This window comes from Eupeodes corollae, chromosome 3, assembly GCF_945859685.1.
Source record: "Eupeodes corollae chromosome 3, idEupCoro1.1, whole genome shotgun sequence".
Classification (NCBI taxonomy): Eukaryota; Metazoa; Arthropoda; class Insecta; order Diptera; family Syrphidae; genus Eupeodes; species Eupeodes corollae.
Window position 1 is genome coordinate 52,803,409 of NC_079149.1, and position 14,629 is coordinate 52,818,037.

At 34.6% G+C, this 14,629-nt stretch overlaps 1 protein-coding gene across 1 annotated transcript; it reads left to right on the forward strand.

Moving 5' to 3' along the window:
• Positions 1-1,678: 1,678 nt before the first annotated feature.
• Positions 1,679-13,506, forward strand: LOC129950849 (DNA repair protein complementing XP-C cells homolog). The gene is made up of 6 exons (XM_056062768.1): positions 1,679-1,855; positions 1,927-2,672; positions 10,266-12,046; positions 12,110-12,583; positions 12,777-12,945; positions 13,020-13,506. The coding sequence occupies exons 1-6, from the start codon at positions 1,692-1,694 to the stop codon at positions 13,295-13,297; spliced, it is 3,612 nt and encodes a 1,203-aa protein (XP_055918743.1). The 5' UTR covers positions 1,679-1,691; the 3' UTR covers positions 13,298-13,506.
• Positions 13,507-14,629: the final 1,123 nt, after the last annotated feature.

The window sequence follows — 14,629 nt, forward strand, 5'->3', positions numbered from 1 at the left end:
TTTTTGTTGTCCATTATTTATCAAATTTCAAAACTTGAAGTAAGTAAAACTTCAAATTCTGACAGTCTTTTGACATATGACGCAAATCATAAGAAAGTGTTCATAAATGCAGCTTAAAACACATGCGCAAGTATTTTGTGTGACGTTAGTCTGATTGGCAATTGATCGCATGCAAACAAAGCAACCATGCATTTATGAAAGCACCCTATAGTTAGAAAGTATTTATAAATAATTGCTTATACAATTTTTCCAGCACGAAACAAAATATAAAAATAGTGATATATGTCCGAATATTTTGACATTTAAATTTTTGTTTTTAAATTTTCAAATGAAATTTCTCGCTACGTAATTTTCTCAATCAGTTCGGTCATTTTTGAAGTTTTATAAATTAAAAAACAGCTTAAACATAGGCATTCTAAATTGACTATGAATAATCTTAACTGAAGTTTAGTTTATCAAAGTCAAAATCAAAACTTATCAAAGAACTATGAATATAGCCCATTGAGTTTAACAAATAAATTACTCTTATTTAAATTGCAACTAGTAGTTTATGAATGGCTTCAACACCAAGTATAGCAATTTCAATAAAAAATGTGCAACCAAACGGACAAAATGCAACATAAATACAAAATTTAAAAATAAAAGAGTAAATGTAAATCGTTTGTTATAAATACTTGCAACATTGTGGCAACAGTGATGCAGACGAAGATGGTAATATAAAGATAAAAGCATCTTGCACATGAGCTAAGAACTACGAACTGCTAACTGTGGATGTTCTCATATTTTGACTTTTCTTTCACATGACCTTTATTTCTATTTGCAGTCAGCGACCAATTGAATTACCCTTTTCTCCATATTTTCCTCATCCTCTTTAACAAAACAAAAAACAATAAGAGTAGTATAATGTTGAGGTTATGTTGCGAGCGAACAATTAATTCGTTTCAATGTGGATGGTATGTGGAACGCGAATAGAGTTTGACAGTTCGTAGCAACCAGACTACAATTCCTTACTACCAAACTGTTTTGACAAGATTTTCCTGTTTTAAAGAACAAGCGCAATTTTGTTATCCTATATACAAAATTGAAAATTTTCTTTGTATTTCAGAAACATTTGTTTTATATGTATCAACTCTTTTTTGCAGAAATCAAATGCAAACATTTAAATCTTTTCAAAAATATCTTCTGTAGTTCTACGAGATCATATTTTAAGTTGCCTAGCCGTTATTATGATCCACTAATTGTGCAAATACGAATATTTTTATAATTTAATCTTTTAAAAATAATGCTGATTCTCCTTAAATTTGTATCTCAAATAATTTTTTAACGACATTTTTAATCGCTCAACTTCAGCGGGATACAGTTTGAGAGTCTCTGCCATACAATTTCTATTAAGGAAGAAAACACATTCCAGTTTCCAATAAATTTTCAATGGAAAACAAAAATGGAAAGCAAAAAGCGTGGTGCGATAAATTTTGCGCAAAACAACAAATAATTTCACAACGAGCGAAGCCAGAAGAATAAGAGAACAGCCGTAGAGCAAAGTTAAAATATGCGCTAGAAATTCGTTGTTAATTGAAAATTGCATTATTTATTATCTATTTATTGTTTATTAATATTCGCTAAAAGAAGTCAAGTGAAGTGTTTTTTGTAGTTTTATCAAGGCAACAAGAAAAAAAAGTTAAAAAAGAAAAATGTCGGACGAAGAATACGAATCCTCATCGCCGGAGGAAGATTTTTCAGCCAGTGAAGATGAATGGAAACCAGGAAAATCTACTTCGAATCGTCGCCGCCAAGCCTCGGATGAGTCCGATGACGATGATAGCGAATTTGAAGATGTTCCCAACTCAAAGAAAAGGTAACTAATTGATTTTTTCATACCTTTTCCATTTAGAGAGATTCATATAAATTCATGTTGTCATTTTATAGGGATGCAAAGTCGTCTTCATCTAAGGCTGATAGTTCCATGAAGCAGTCAAAGAAACGCAAATCCACTGGTACGTCTTTGAGGACAAAACTCTTTAACAAGTACAAACCTCCGCCAAAGACAGTCCAGCGATCAAATCAATCAAATCAGGGCGAGCAAAGGCAACCAAAACAAAATACTGCGCAGGCAGAAAAGAAGGCGGCACGCGCCGTCACAAATAAAAGAGCTGTCCTTAGTGATTCTGAGAGCAGCGGTGACGACTATCTCGTCAATCCCGATGAAATCGACCTAAAGTCGAGTTTTTTCGATGTCAAACCATCGACATCCACATCAAATGAGAATCCCGATGGAGTGCCAAAGTTTGATTGCAATGCTGGTATGCAGCTCTCGGATTCAGAAGAAAACGAGGATGATGATGATGAAACAGAGTCCAGTAAGGACATGACCATCACAAATTCGCTCAAATCAGCAACAGCTACAAAACCAGTTGACCTGGGCTATTTGCAGGACTTTGCCAAGAACATGGAAAAAGCAAAAGTCCAATATAAAAAGCATAAAGAACGTAGCCTCTTGCAAGAACAGGATGCCAAAGTGGATGATGTCTCGTCATTGCTTGCCATGGGCGAAGGCACCTCCACCACAGCCACAACATCCACAAAGAAAACAAAGAATCCCAAAAGGCAATCCAAAAAAACACAGCCAAGCCAACAGATGGCTGACACTGATTCTGATTTGGAAGAAGTTGAAGGTAAATGCAAACATAGACTTATTTAGATTAAACATACAAAAACAAAAATTAAACATACGCTGAACGCCGTAATCGACTGACAAGACGTAGATGTTAAGTTAAAATCGTTGTAGAGCTGTAGTAATTCTAAGATTAACAATATACATGCATTGCATATATATATATATATCTCTATATTAATTAATTAAATTTAAATATTAGATGTTCTCTTTAATTTTAAAAAATAATAATAAAGCAATCTCTTAACTGTGCCAGTTTGAGTATTATGAAAACTTAACTTGTTTTTGCTAGAATCTTGAATCTCTGCTTTTCTGGGTGAGTTTTTGGGTTTGATCATCAACCAAATGGAGTTTTTTTTTGAGTTTCCAAAGCTTAAAAGACTTAATTTTCTCTTTTTTTAAATATACAAAACTTGAGAAACTGAAATGGTATATTTTCATGTGGATCTGTTGTGTTGTAATGCCTTCTCTAGAGATGCGTTTGGAATTTAGGATCAATTACAGGTGGTTTTCTATTGAAATATTTAACAAAGCATGATATTATTCTTCAAAAGGAAATTCCAATTGGTGTTATATTATTTCTTTAAAGCACACCAAAAGCATGTTTTTCATTTTTGAAACCCGTCATTTCTTCATATTTTTTTATTTTCCTCTTGATTGTTTTTGAGTTATTAAATTAAATTTTATTATTTGAAAAAGAGAACAAATTTTATTATTTTATTTCAACTCATCTGTATTTTTAATTGACTAACTTTAATCTTATTTAAATAGGTAATTATACAAAATGCTACTTTTTTCTTTGTCCTAATATTTAAAGAGAAGACGATTACAAAATTCCTCTCTTTAATCAAGCGGAAAAGGGATGCATATTAAACCTGATAATTTGTGAACAAAATGTTTATTTTCTTTGTTTCGGTCTAGTTCTCATTTTGACACTATTTTATTAATTTGATGATGAGGTATTGCGAGGTCCTTTGACAAGATTTCCCACGTTGGAGACAGACAAGGTGGGCGGTGAGTGTGACCCATGTAGAGCATTCGAGTTAGGGTTGCGTGTTCATAAGGGGTTTTCATCAGCACTGCATCCAGAATGACAATGAGATTTTTTTTAGGACTGAAATGTGTACACATCTCATCCATGGCCAACCTTGTCAGTTAAAGGCAATAGATCACATTATTTCTTTTTTTTTTAACGATGGTTTCTTACCTTTATATTTGTTTGTCCAGTGCCTTTTTAGTATTTGGTCCCCAAGTCTTTGTTTTTTATGAAACTCCTCACTCTCCCTGCCATACTTTCAACCAAATCTTAAATAAGTGCACGTGGAATGTGTGAACACTGCTCCTGTACTCGCTCCAATAAGTCATACAAATTTCTTGGAGGATTATCAAAAGATGCCAAGCGTCTTTTAAGAATTGCCCGCAAGTTCTCGATCTGGTTTAAATCCGGTCTTTGTGCTGGCCACTTCATGGTTTGAAATAACTGTTCCGCAAGCCAGCTCTGGACAATTCGCGCAGAGTGTTGAGAAATATTCTCCTTATTGAGGTATGTGCATTAGTGAACAAAATCTGGTAAGTTGTTACGCAGAATAGAAAGGTATTGTTCCTTCTTCATTATACCTTCGATTCTGATCGGTGGACCGACATTTCACCATGTAAAACATCCCTGCGCCATTAAGCTGGTTTCCTTTACCTGATGCTTCTGCAGAGTTTCATTCTGCCCATGCCAAAAATATTCCTCACCATCTGACTTACTTACTTAGGTGGCACTACAGTCCTGTGTGACCGGGCCGGAGCATTGGTTTAAATGCGCTCTACGTGACCCAGCCATCTTAGTCGTTGGACTTTTAGCCTTCTGACTAAGTCTACGTCGCTGTTCAGCCCGTACAGTTCGTCGTTCCATCTTCTACTCCACCCACCTTCGATGCATACGGGACCGATGATCACACGAAGAACTTTTCTCTCGAACCGACACAAGGTGCTTTCATCCGCTTTTGTTATAGTCCATGCTTCTGCACCGTAAAGCATAACGGGGATGATAAGGGTCTTATATAGCAACACTTTGGTCCCTCGAGAGTGGACTTTACCACTCAATTGCTTTCTTAGTCCAAAGAAACAGCTTTTATAATAAAATTAATTTCATTAAGTTTTTTTTATAAAAATCATTTAATTCATTCCTTTTGGTTCATTTTTCTAAAACATGTACTCATTTTTGCTCGCCACTGATCTTTAAGTTGAGCAAGAAATTTATTTCGAAAACTTTACCGTATAAGAGAAAATTATTGTTATCACGGGCTCTGAAAAAAAAATATTTGTAACACGAATGCCAAAATCCAAATATCCCTTTCTAACAAATTTTGAGTCCTTGAAAAGTACAATATTTTATTTAAAACTCATAGAAACCAAGAAACCAAATTTGTTTTGAAGGAGATACAATATTTATACTTCTATTAAATTCTATATTCTATGAAAAGGAATCTAGCCATTTCTATAAAAAATTTCATGATCATGTTCTGTATGGAACCAGTTTTAATGTTTTTGTAACTACCAGAATTTAACAGAAATAATTTAACTCTTGAATAAAAAGTTACGTCATTTTTAAAAACTTGATTTGATGTCAATGATTGAAGAACTCATCAATTGAATCAAAAGTCAATTTAACTGAAGTTACTTTGATATCTTAAAGTTCTCTTAAAAAGGGGAAATTTTTTAAGATTAATGCAATTATTTGAATACAGTCTTTTGACTTAAATTGCTATATAAAATATCACTAAATAATGACTGAGATTCTAATTCTAAAACTTTTTCAACACCTCCAAATTTGCGTTTATAAATGAAAACATGACATTACATTTCACAATACTCAGCACATAAATGTTCAGAGCAGAGAACACAGCACCTTGAGCGACTAGAGTATGTAAGATGATAACAACACAAGACAGAAGGGCGGAAGAGAAAAAACAATAGACAGAAAGAACACATGACAGCAGCAAGCAGTAGGTTTCGAGACGGTCCCCCATCTTTCTAATAACCACGCTCACTGATGCGGAGATCGATGGGAACCGAAGCTTTATCAGTGACTAGGCCGTTGCAAATGAAAATACAAATCGTAAGCTCTGGTAAGCAAGGCAACATTTTTTGGTGTTCGTAAAAATAAAACGATAGTCAATTTGCCATCAAGATGCCATATGTTTTTATTATATTGCTGAATATGCACGAACATGGCAGATTAACAAATGTGAGTAGTTGGGAATCGGAATTCGGTATCCATCTTCACATCCAAGAACATTCGAAAACTAATTGGTTCTTAATCCATGCAAAATAATCAAATATGTTTAGTTGATCATCTCTTGAATTCGACCATTTTTTTAGATCAACTAAAATCTTTTTGAAATAAGCAATTAAAAATTATCCATTAGCATTTTTGATTAAACATCTAATTTCCCTAACAAAGGTACACTGCTACTTCATCTATCTTAGGCCGTTCGAAGTTTGATTGTTCCAAAAACATAAGTTTGTTCAAAAGAAAAAAATGTGATACATTTTGTGTAATTTCTGTGCAGTTATGACTACAAAGAGGCTTACTGCCTGTGCCTGCAATTACAATCAAAGCAAGTATATAGTACAATTCATTACGTTACGCCTAATCAATTAGTTTGAGTCAAAGGACTCCATTCAAATGACCTTAAAGGCTTTAAATACTAAAAGAGACTTCAAGTCTAAAAACGATTGATCATTTGTATTTTAGTTAAGAATTGAGTTTGACTTTACTAAATTCAGTCAACAATTGACTAACATACAGTTGTGTTCATAAAAATAGCAGTATTCTCAAAATAAAACAAAAATGCCTTCAATATCAACTTTATAACACAGTTCATTAAACTTCTAATAACAAACTAAAATATTTGATCAATATTCAGAGAAAATAAGTATTATCGATTTTTTACCGTTAGCTTTGTCACAGTAAAAACCGTTTTTATATGGCTGTTCATAAAAATAGCAATGCATGACAAAGTACTAGATTTATTACTTAAGAAATAATAAAAATTGTAATAAGTTGTATGAAAGTGTTCAAATAATTATAGCTTACAATAAGTGTTTTGTTGCATAACCTCCTCCTCCTCCGCATAGGGTAACATAACCTCCTCGAGAATGTTCACATACTCGGTTACATCCCTTATACCCCCCATGAGATAAATAGACCCGACCTCGTAATATGAAAAGCAAGTTCATATCATAATTTTACCTCCACCATGCTTCACCGTTTGTATAGTGTACCGTGGATAGTATGCTGCATTTTAGGGTCTTCTAACATATTTTCGATGACCCTTGGACCTAAAAAGGACGGCTTTGCTTTCATCGCTTTTTCGGTTTATTTAACCATTTTAAGGCTTTACTGACCATTTTTGCTGAGCAGCCTAGGATGTCTTGAATATTTTGGTAGGTTTTTCCCTCCAAACGCAGTTTTCGAATAAATTTTCGAATTTCTTCGGTGCATGGTCTTGACCGTCCCATTGTTCATTTTTGAGCTAATATTTATTAATTTTTTATATGCTAGTAAGTTACAAATACTTAAAACTTTAAATAGTGAAATATTTACTTATCGAAAAATAAAAAAAACTGAATTTTTGACACTTTTTACTTATAAATTCAAGAGCAATGCTTTTATGAACACTCTATATCCAAGATTGTTCACCGGGAAAAGTAGAGTATAACTTCAAGCTAAAATTTTATAATATGAAAACAAAAGTAACATGTTAATTTTTTTTGTAAGAATTTTCGTTATTTAAATAATTGACAATCTAATAAAATGTGACCAGCACTGCTATTTTTATGAACACAACTGTACGTCGCAATTGTTTTCAAAGTTGATTCAAAGTCTACCTTTTCGAAACAATCGTAAGTTGCAGACTTCTGTGTTTGTGAATGTGAGTCTTGTCATTTTTGCCATAGAATCAAGCCCAACTTCACGAGCTTTATAACAATTGATTTTATCATAACCAACGACACCACTCGCAATAGAAACAATTTTGCTAACGTCTAGAAAAGGATCATGCGTTGAGAACCACTCTAAAAGTTTTCGTACATCTTTAGCATCTTTTTTCATTCGGGAATCACTTGCATCAACAAGCTGCTCGGTCGTATCCATCCTAACGTTAGCGAGATCTTCTTATTTTTCACAAACGGTATTTATAGCATGCATACTATAAACCCATTTACTTATGACACTCTCTTTTGTACTTCTCCCTCGACTAATACCTACATCTGTCTTCATAGCTTTTATCATAGACTGCTCGATTAACATGTGCGTTGAAGTTCCACAATTTAATTTGTCAGAACACCTAACTGTGAAAAATCCCTCTGAAAATCTTTCTTAAACTTTAGGATCTATCGATTTTTGTAACTGTTGCATATTCTGCAAGTAAAGGTGTGCAGACTTACCATAAGGAAAATGTCCAGATGCGTGAAAATAAGGGAGCATTTCCTTGACGCAGTTTAAGTGAGCTTTCCAATCCCCATTACGCTCAACAATATTTTTCATTTTGTTTTGTATTTTTTGTGTATTGCAACTTTTGCTATTTAACTCACAACAAGTTTCATTTCAAAGTTACAAAAGAACAACTACATGTGAATGTATTCAAAAATAATGAATTAAATTACTAACATCACGTAATAATATTTGTTTGGGCCCGGGAAAAACTGGAAACTCAAATCTAAAAGCCTCCAAGTTTGATAGACTTATCTGTCGAAGGTTTATTTTTCAATATACATAAGTAATTTAGCTTTCCTTTTCCATTCAATAAAAACAAATTTGTTGTTTCTAAAAGTTGTCCAGTACCATAGCAAAGTAACTTCTAGTTCTCAACTATATTTAGATGCAAACTGATCAATGTCAAGGGAGGTTTTTAAAAGCTATAGGAAAGTTTTTCAAAAAAAAAAACACATACAATTCAGAAAAATGTATGAAATCTTTATTTGAATCGATAGTACGGTCCATATAATTTAATGTCTGAAGATTATTTCATGCAACTGCTGACCTTGACAATTTTGGCATATTCTTTCCAACATATCGGCCGGTATCTCACGGATAAATTCTTCAATGTTGTCTTCCAATGCGTCAATTGAAGCGGACTTGTCTGCATAGACATGCGCTGTAACATAGCCCCCCAAAATAGTCTAAAGGCGCTAGATCGCACGATCTAGGCGGCCAATTGACCAGTCCTGAACGTGAAATAAAATGTTTACCGAACTTGCCTCTCAATAAGTTAATTGGTGCGCGTGCTTTGTGGCATGTGGTACCGTCGTTGTTGTTGAAACCATATGTCATGCAAGTCAAGCTCTTGCATTTTGGGCAAAAAAAAATTGGATATCATCTCACGGTAGCGCTCAACATTCACAGTTACAATTCGCATCATCTTTGAAGAAATACGGTCCAATGAAGCCACCAGTCCATAAACCGCACCAAACTGTGAGTTTTTCTGGATGCATTGGTAGATCTTGCAATGCTTCTGGCTGATATACACTCTAAAATCGACAATTCTCACTAACCATAAAATGGAAAAAGCGTGCAATGGAATTTCTTAACAGAGCGTGCATTTTGATAAAAAATTCAATAATTTGCAAGCGTTGTTCGCGTGTAAGACGATTCATGGTTAAATTATAGACCAAACTGTACATGTTTGACAGTGAAACAAAACACGAAACGAGCGTCAACTGTTTAAACCAGTGTTGCCAAAAATATAACAGTGAAAAAATCACCCTTTATATTTAACAGGAAGATAATAAAATTAAATCCTGGAAAGATTCCCGGAAAATGGATAGTTTGGGGTTTCAGTTTAAAGTAATAATAATTGTGTGTGTATAACAATTCAGTGGGACAATAATTTTGGGTTTTAAAAATCGTATGGAATATCATGAAAACTTAGAAAGTAGATAGTAAGTATTTTAACGATTATTATAAAAAATATAAGACCACACATTTGTTTGAAAATTGAATAAATGTGAATAATATCAAACATTTGAAAGCAGGAAAATCTAGAAATAGATTTTAGCCAACTAACGTTTCTGAGGTTCCATGCTTGAAAATCTCAGTACATGCTTAGTCAATTTTCGGCAAAAATTTGCTAAGGTAAAATAATCACAAGAATGAAAACTTTTGCCGTTTTAACAAAACAACTGAAAAACAACAAGTCACTTAAACAAAATGATTTTCACTATTTAAAGTGCAATTGAAGGGCAAAGATAACATCGAAGGTTCTATTTTATATTAACACATATTTTTCCCTCTTATCTTGTCGTTTAATAATTTCTGTTGAAAGCAAAAGTTTAGCAATGGTATCCAAAAACATAGCAGTCTATCCCTTTGAACAGTGATTCTTTTTCAACATCTTGGATGTAACTGTTTTCCTAAAAACCATTCGAATAAGAATTCAATAATTTAAATTATGTAATTGAACGTTATAAAACTGATCTTTTGAGTGTATGAGATTGTTTCGGAATACAGCATGATAAATATTTTACAAACAAAATTTTATTCTAAGAATATACTTTCAATACGTTTTATAAAAATTTCCAATCTCTTAATTTTATATTACAGAGGTTGAGGCCTTTGATGAACCAAACTCCATTGAGAATGGAATTCAAGTTTGTGTCGACGTAGGAGGACAACGAAAAGAAAAGAAAACTATCGATGCCGAAGCTTGCCTCAAGCGACAGCTTAATCGAGTAATAAAAGAAAATCAAATTTGTTTGCATAAAGTTGGTCTCCTCGGTCACATCTATCATGGATTGTATCTTAATAAAATAGCCAGCAATATCTACCTCATGCCTATAGCTTTAAAAATACTGCCCAGCAACAATGTGTATCCCAGTGGCCAAACGGAAATTAAGTATTTTCAATCTATGATAACTTGGTTTAAATCGGCTATAAAAATACGTGATAATCGAAAATATCCCAAGCTCAAAGTCGATCCACTTATTTCGCTAGGTGTTCAGATGAAACACCGTCATGCTGTATGTAAGAGAGATTTTATACTTATGTTTGTGATTCTGTTGCGAGCTATGGGAATGCAGTGTCGATTGGTCTTAAATTTGGTCCCACTTCCTTTAAAGCCACCGCAGAGTGCTTTGTGTTCATTGAAAATGAATACATCAAATGAAGACAAAAAGCCGAGTACAAAGAAATCCATCAATGAGAAAGAGAAGAAAGTAGTTAAAAAGGAACAAATTAAGAGTCCATCTATAACACCAGAAGTTCGAGAAGAATTAAGAAAGAAGGTTGAAGCTCTAGAAAATGAAATAAGTAAGAAAAAAAAGGAAAAACTTAAGCCGAAGCCTTCGTTTGAAGAAGAGCTTGAAGCTAAGACTTCTGTTAATAATAAAACAACAACAAAGCAAACAAAAAGTAAAGCAGTCGGAAGTAAAGGTATAAAAGTAGAAGATTTAAAAAGAAAATCTGATGATATATCGAATGAGCCAGAAACAAAGAGGAAAACAAAAGAACCTTCTTCACGATCAGGATATTTTTCAGAATCCAGCTTGGCAAAAAGTGAGCAAAAGAACCTCGTTGCTATAATAGAAACATTATCGAAATCGTTTGACGATCAAAAACCAAGTATTTCTATAAATTCCAATCCTTCAACCAGAAATGTTACAAAACAACCACCTAAAGCTGCGGCATCTCGAAGCACTAGAAGTAAGAAAAACCCTGAAGCGAAGCTCAGTGACAAGCCCGTTTCCATTCCAGACATTGTTGTTGTTGCGGACGATAAACAAAACTTGGAGAACATCACAAATACACGTAAGAAGCCCAGTCGCAGCAAGAGTCCGAAAACGTATGTATCAACAGAATTCTTGCAAACAAAAGCTAGTAAAGCTCTCCACGATGAAGCTAAACAAATTGAAATCAAACGCGGTCGCAGCAAGAGTCATAGTCCTTCAGGTTCGTCGGTTAAAAGCCAAATTTCAGCGGAGTCTATGAAGACTAAACCCAATGCAAAAATTCAAGCTGTACAAGGGAAACCTTCGCCAAGGAAAACGCGGTCTAAAGCTAAGCTTACTATTCCACAATTAGATGGATCTGATGATTTACCAAAGTCTCGGAGACGAAAGAAACCGATTATAAAACCAAGCAATTCAGATGACGACTTTGAGAATCCTCCACCATCAAAGAAAACCGCCATTGATAAAATTAAGCAGATAGATCGACGAGTTCTTTCTCCCCAAATTAGTTGCGATGATGAAGAGAATGAATCTGAATCGCCGAGTAAAAAAAATAATAACATAAATATGTGGGTTGAGGTTTATTGTGAATTAGAAGCTCAATGGATTTGTATCGATTTGTTCAAAGGAAAAGTAAATTGTGTAGATTCGATTCGGGTAAACAAATACAACAAATTTTAAACCTTCAACGTTTTCATTTTAACATTTTTTCTTTAACAGAAATCTATGGCATCATCGAATATGGCATATGTGTTCGCCTTTAATAACGATGCAACCCTTAAAGATGTCACACCAAGGTATTGCACTCAATGGGCTTCGGTATTGCGAAAGAGTCGTGTGGAACAATCGTGGCTAGATGAAGCTATCCAAGGATATGTGTCATCAGGTCGTACCCAAAGGGATCTAACAGAAGATACAGAATTGCGTAGAATTCATTTGGATAAACCGATGCCAACAACCATATCTGAGTACAAGGATCATCCCTTGTACGCACTAGAACGTCATTTACTTAAGTTTCAAGTTATATATCCGCCTAACGCTGTGACATTAGGATTTGTTCGAGGTGAACCTGTCTATGCCAGAGAATGTGTTCATACTTGCCATTCGCGAGAAATATGGCTGAAGGAAGCACGAGTTGTTAAGCTTGGCGAGCAGCCATGCAAAATTGTAAAAGCTCGTCCGAAATGGGATAGGGTAAGTTCGATTTTAAACTAATTGACATTATTTAAAGAAATTTCTTGGTTTAAAATAACTTAAGTTTAACTAGAATAAAAATGAAAATCCTTACGTCTGCCCTTGTACAATTTACATTCTCTGATTAGATATTTGTGTAGACCAAACGAATATTATATAACCTAAAAAAATGTGTGTTTATTTTACATTCAAGATGACGAATTCAGTAATAAAGGATCAACCATTAGAAATATTTGGCTATTGGCAAACTCAGGATTATGAACCACCAACAGCTGAAAACGGTATGGTCCCTAGGAACGCCTATGGAAATGTAGAACTCTTTAAAGAATGCATGCTACCTAAGAAGACCGTCCATTTACATTGTAAGTCGCATTGAAAAGAAAAAACAAATTTGTTAACTTAAATTATATAATATTATTTTTGTATTTGATTATAGTGCCTGGTTTAAATAGAGTTTGTAAAAAACTGGGCATTGATTGTGCTTCAGCTGTAATTGGATTTGATTTCCATCAAGGCTCTTGTCATCCACTCTATGATGGATTTGTTGTTTGTGAAGAATTTGCTGATACTGTTGTAGATGCTTGGAACAAAGAACAAGAAGAAATCGAACGTAAAGAACAAGACAAATATGAAGCACGGGTTTATGGAAATTGGAAGAAACTTATAAAAGGGCTCTTAATACGTGAGCGTCTTAAGTTGAAGTATAATCTGTAAAGTAAAACGATATACACATTGTCAACTGTTTGTAAGGAGAAAAATTATAATTTGTTTTTCTTTTGTTTATTTTTTTGTACCATTGTCACTATTTGTATTAATGGATTTATTTTGATATAATGTTTTGTATTTTCTAAGAAAATTGCAGCGTTTTATCCAGTTTAATGTTTTTGTAATAAAAATAATGTTTATTTTCTGTTAAAAAAAAAACGTTTAAATTTATTTATATGAATATTCGGTTATATCGTTAAAGAGAGATTTAAGCATTATCGTAAGCCATTTATAATATTTGTTTAAGAGTTATTGTCATTATTTTTCTACAGAATTTAAACTCTTAAAGAAAGAATAGCATTCAAGTTCTATAAATTGGAAACTATAAATGTGTAAAAAATTCGTATGCTTTGAGGGCCTACTTAAGGTGGCGCTACAGTCCTGTGTGAACTAGGGCCTCACCCAACAAACTTCTCCATCTAGCTCGGTCCCTAGCTAGATGTCTCCACTTTCGCGCTCCAAGTTGGGTGAGGTCACCTTCCACTTGTGCGCACCACCTGATCCGCGGTCTTCCTCTACTGCGCTGTCCTGTGGGTGCGGATTCGAAGACTTTCCGGGCCGGAGCATTGGTTTCCATGCGCTCTACGTGACCCAGCCATCTTAGTCGTTGGACTTTTACTCTTCTTGCTAAGTCTACGTCGCTGTACAGCCCGTACAGTTCGTCGTTCCATCTTCTCCTCCACTCCCCTTCGATGCATACGGGACCGTAGATCACACGAAGAACTTTTCTCTCGAAGCGACCCAAGGTGCTTTCATCCGCTTTTGTCATGGTCCATGCTTCTGCACCGTATAGCAGGACGGGGATGATAAGGGTCTTATATAGCAACACTTTGGTCCCTCGAGAGAGGACATTACCACTCAATTGCTTTCTTAGTCCAAAGAAACAGCGGTTAGCAAGAGTTATTCTGCGTTTGATCTCAGCGCTGGTGTTGTTTTCAGCGTTTACAGCGGAGCCTAGGTAGACGAAGTCCTTGACTACCTCAAAGTTACGTCTGTCGATTGTGACGTTTTGACCAAAACGTCGGTGTTGTATGTCCTTTCTAGACGACAGCATGTACTTTGTTTTGCCCTCATTAACCGTTAAACCCATTTTTGCCGCCTCTGCCTCAATGCTCACAAAAGCCCCATTGACATCACGCTGAGTTCTTCCGATTATGTCAATGTCATCAGCATATGCCAGTAATTGGACAGACTTTTGAAAGATAGTGCCTCTAGTGTTGACGTGTGAGCTCTGCACTATTCTTTCAAGCACGATGTTAAAAAAAATCGCATGACAGCGCA

Excerpts from the sequence above, each read along its gene's own strand:
- LOC129950849 (XM_056062768.1), top strand. The coding sequence starts at position 1,692 with ATGTCGGACGAAGAATACGAATCCTCATCGCCGGAGGAAGATTTTTCA. Across the intron at positions 12,047-12,109 it reads ATTGTGTAGATTCGATTCGG|AAATCTATGGCATCATCGAA; the intron begins GTAAACAAATAC and ends TTTCTTTAACAG. Across the intron at positions 12,946-13,019 it reads GAAGACCGTCCATTTACATT|TGCCTGGTTTAAATAGAGTT; the intron begins GTAAGTCGCATT and ends ATTTGATTATAG.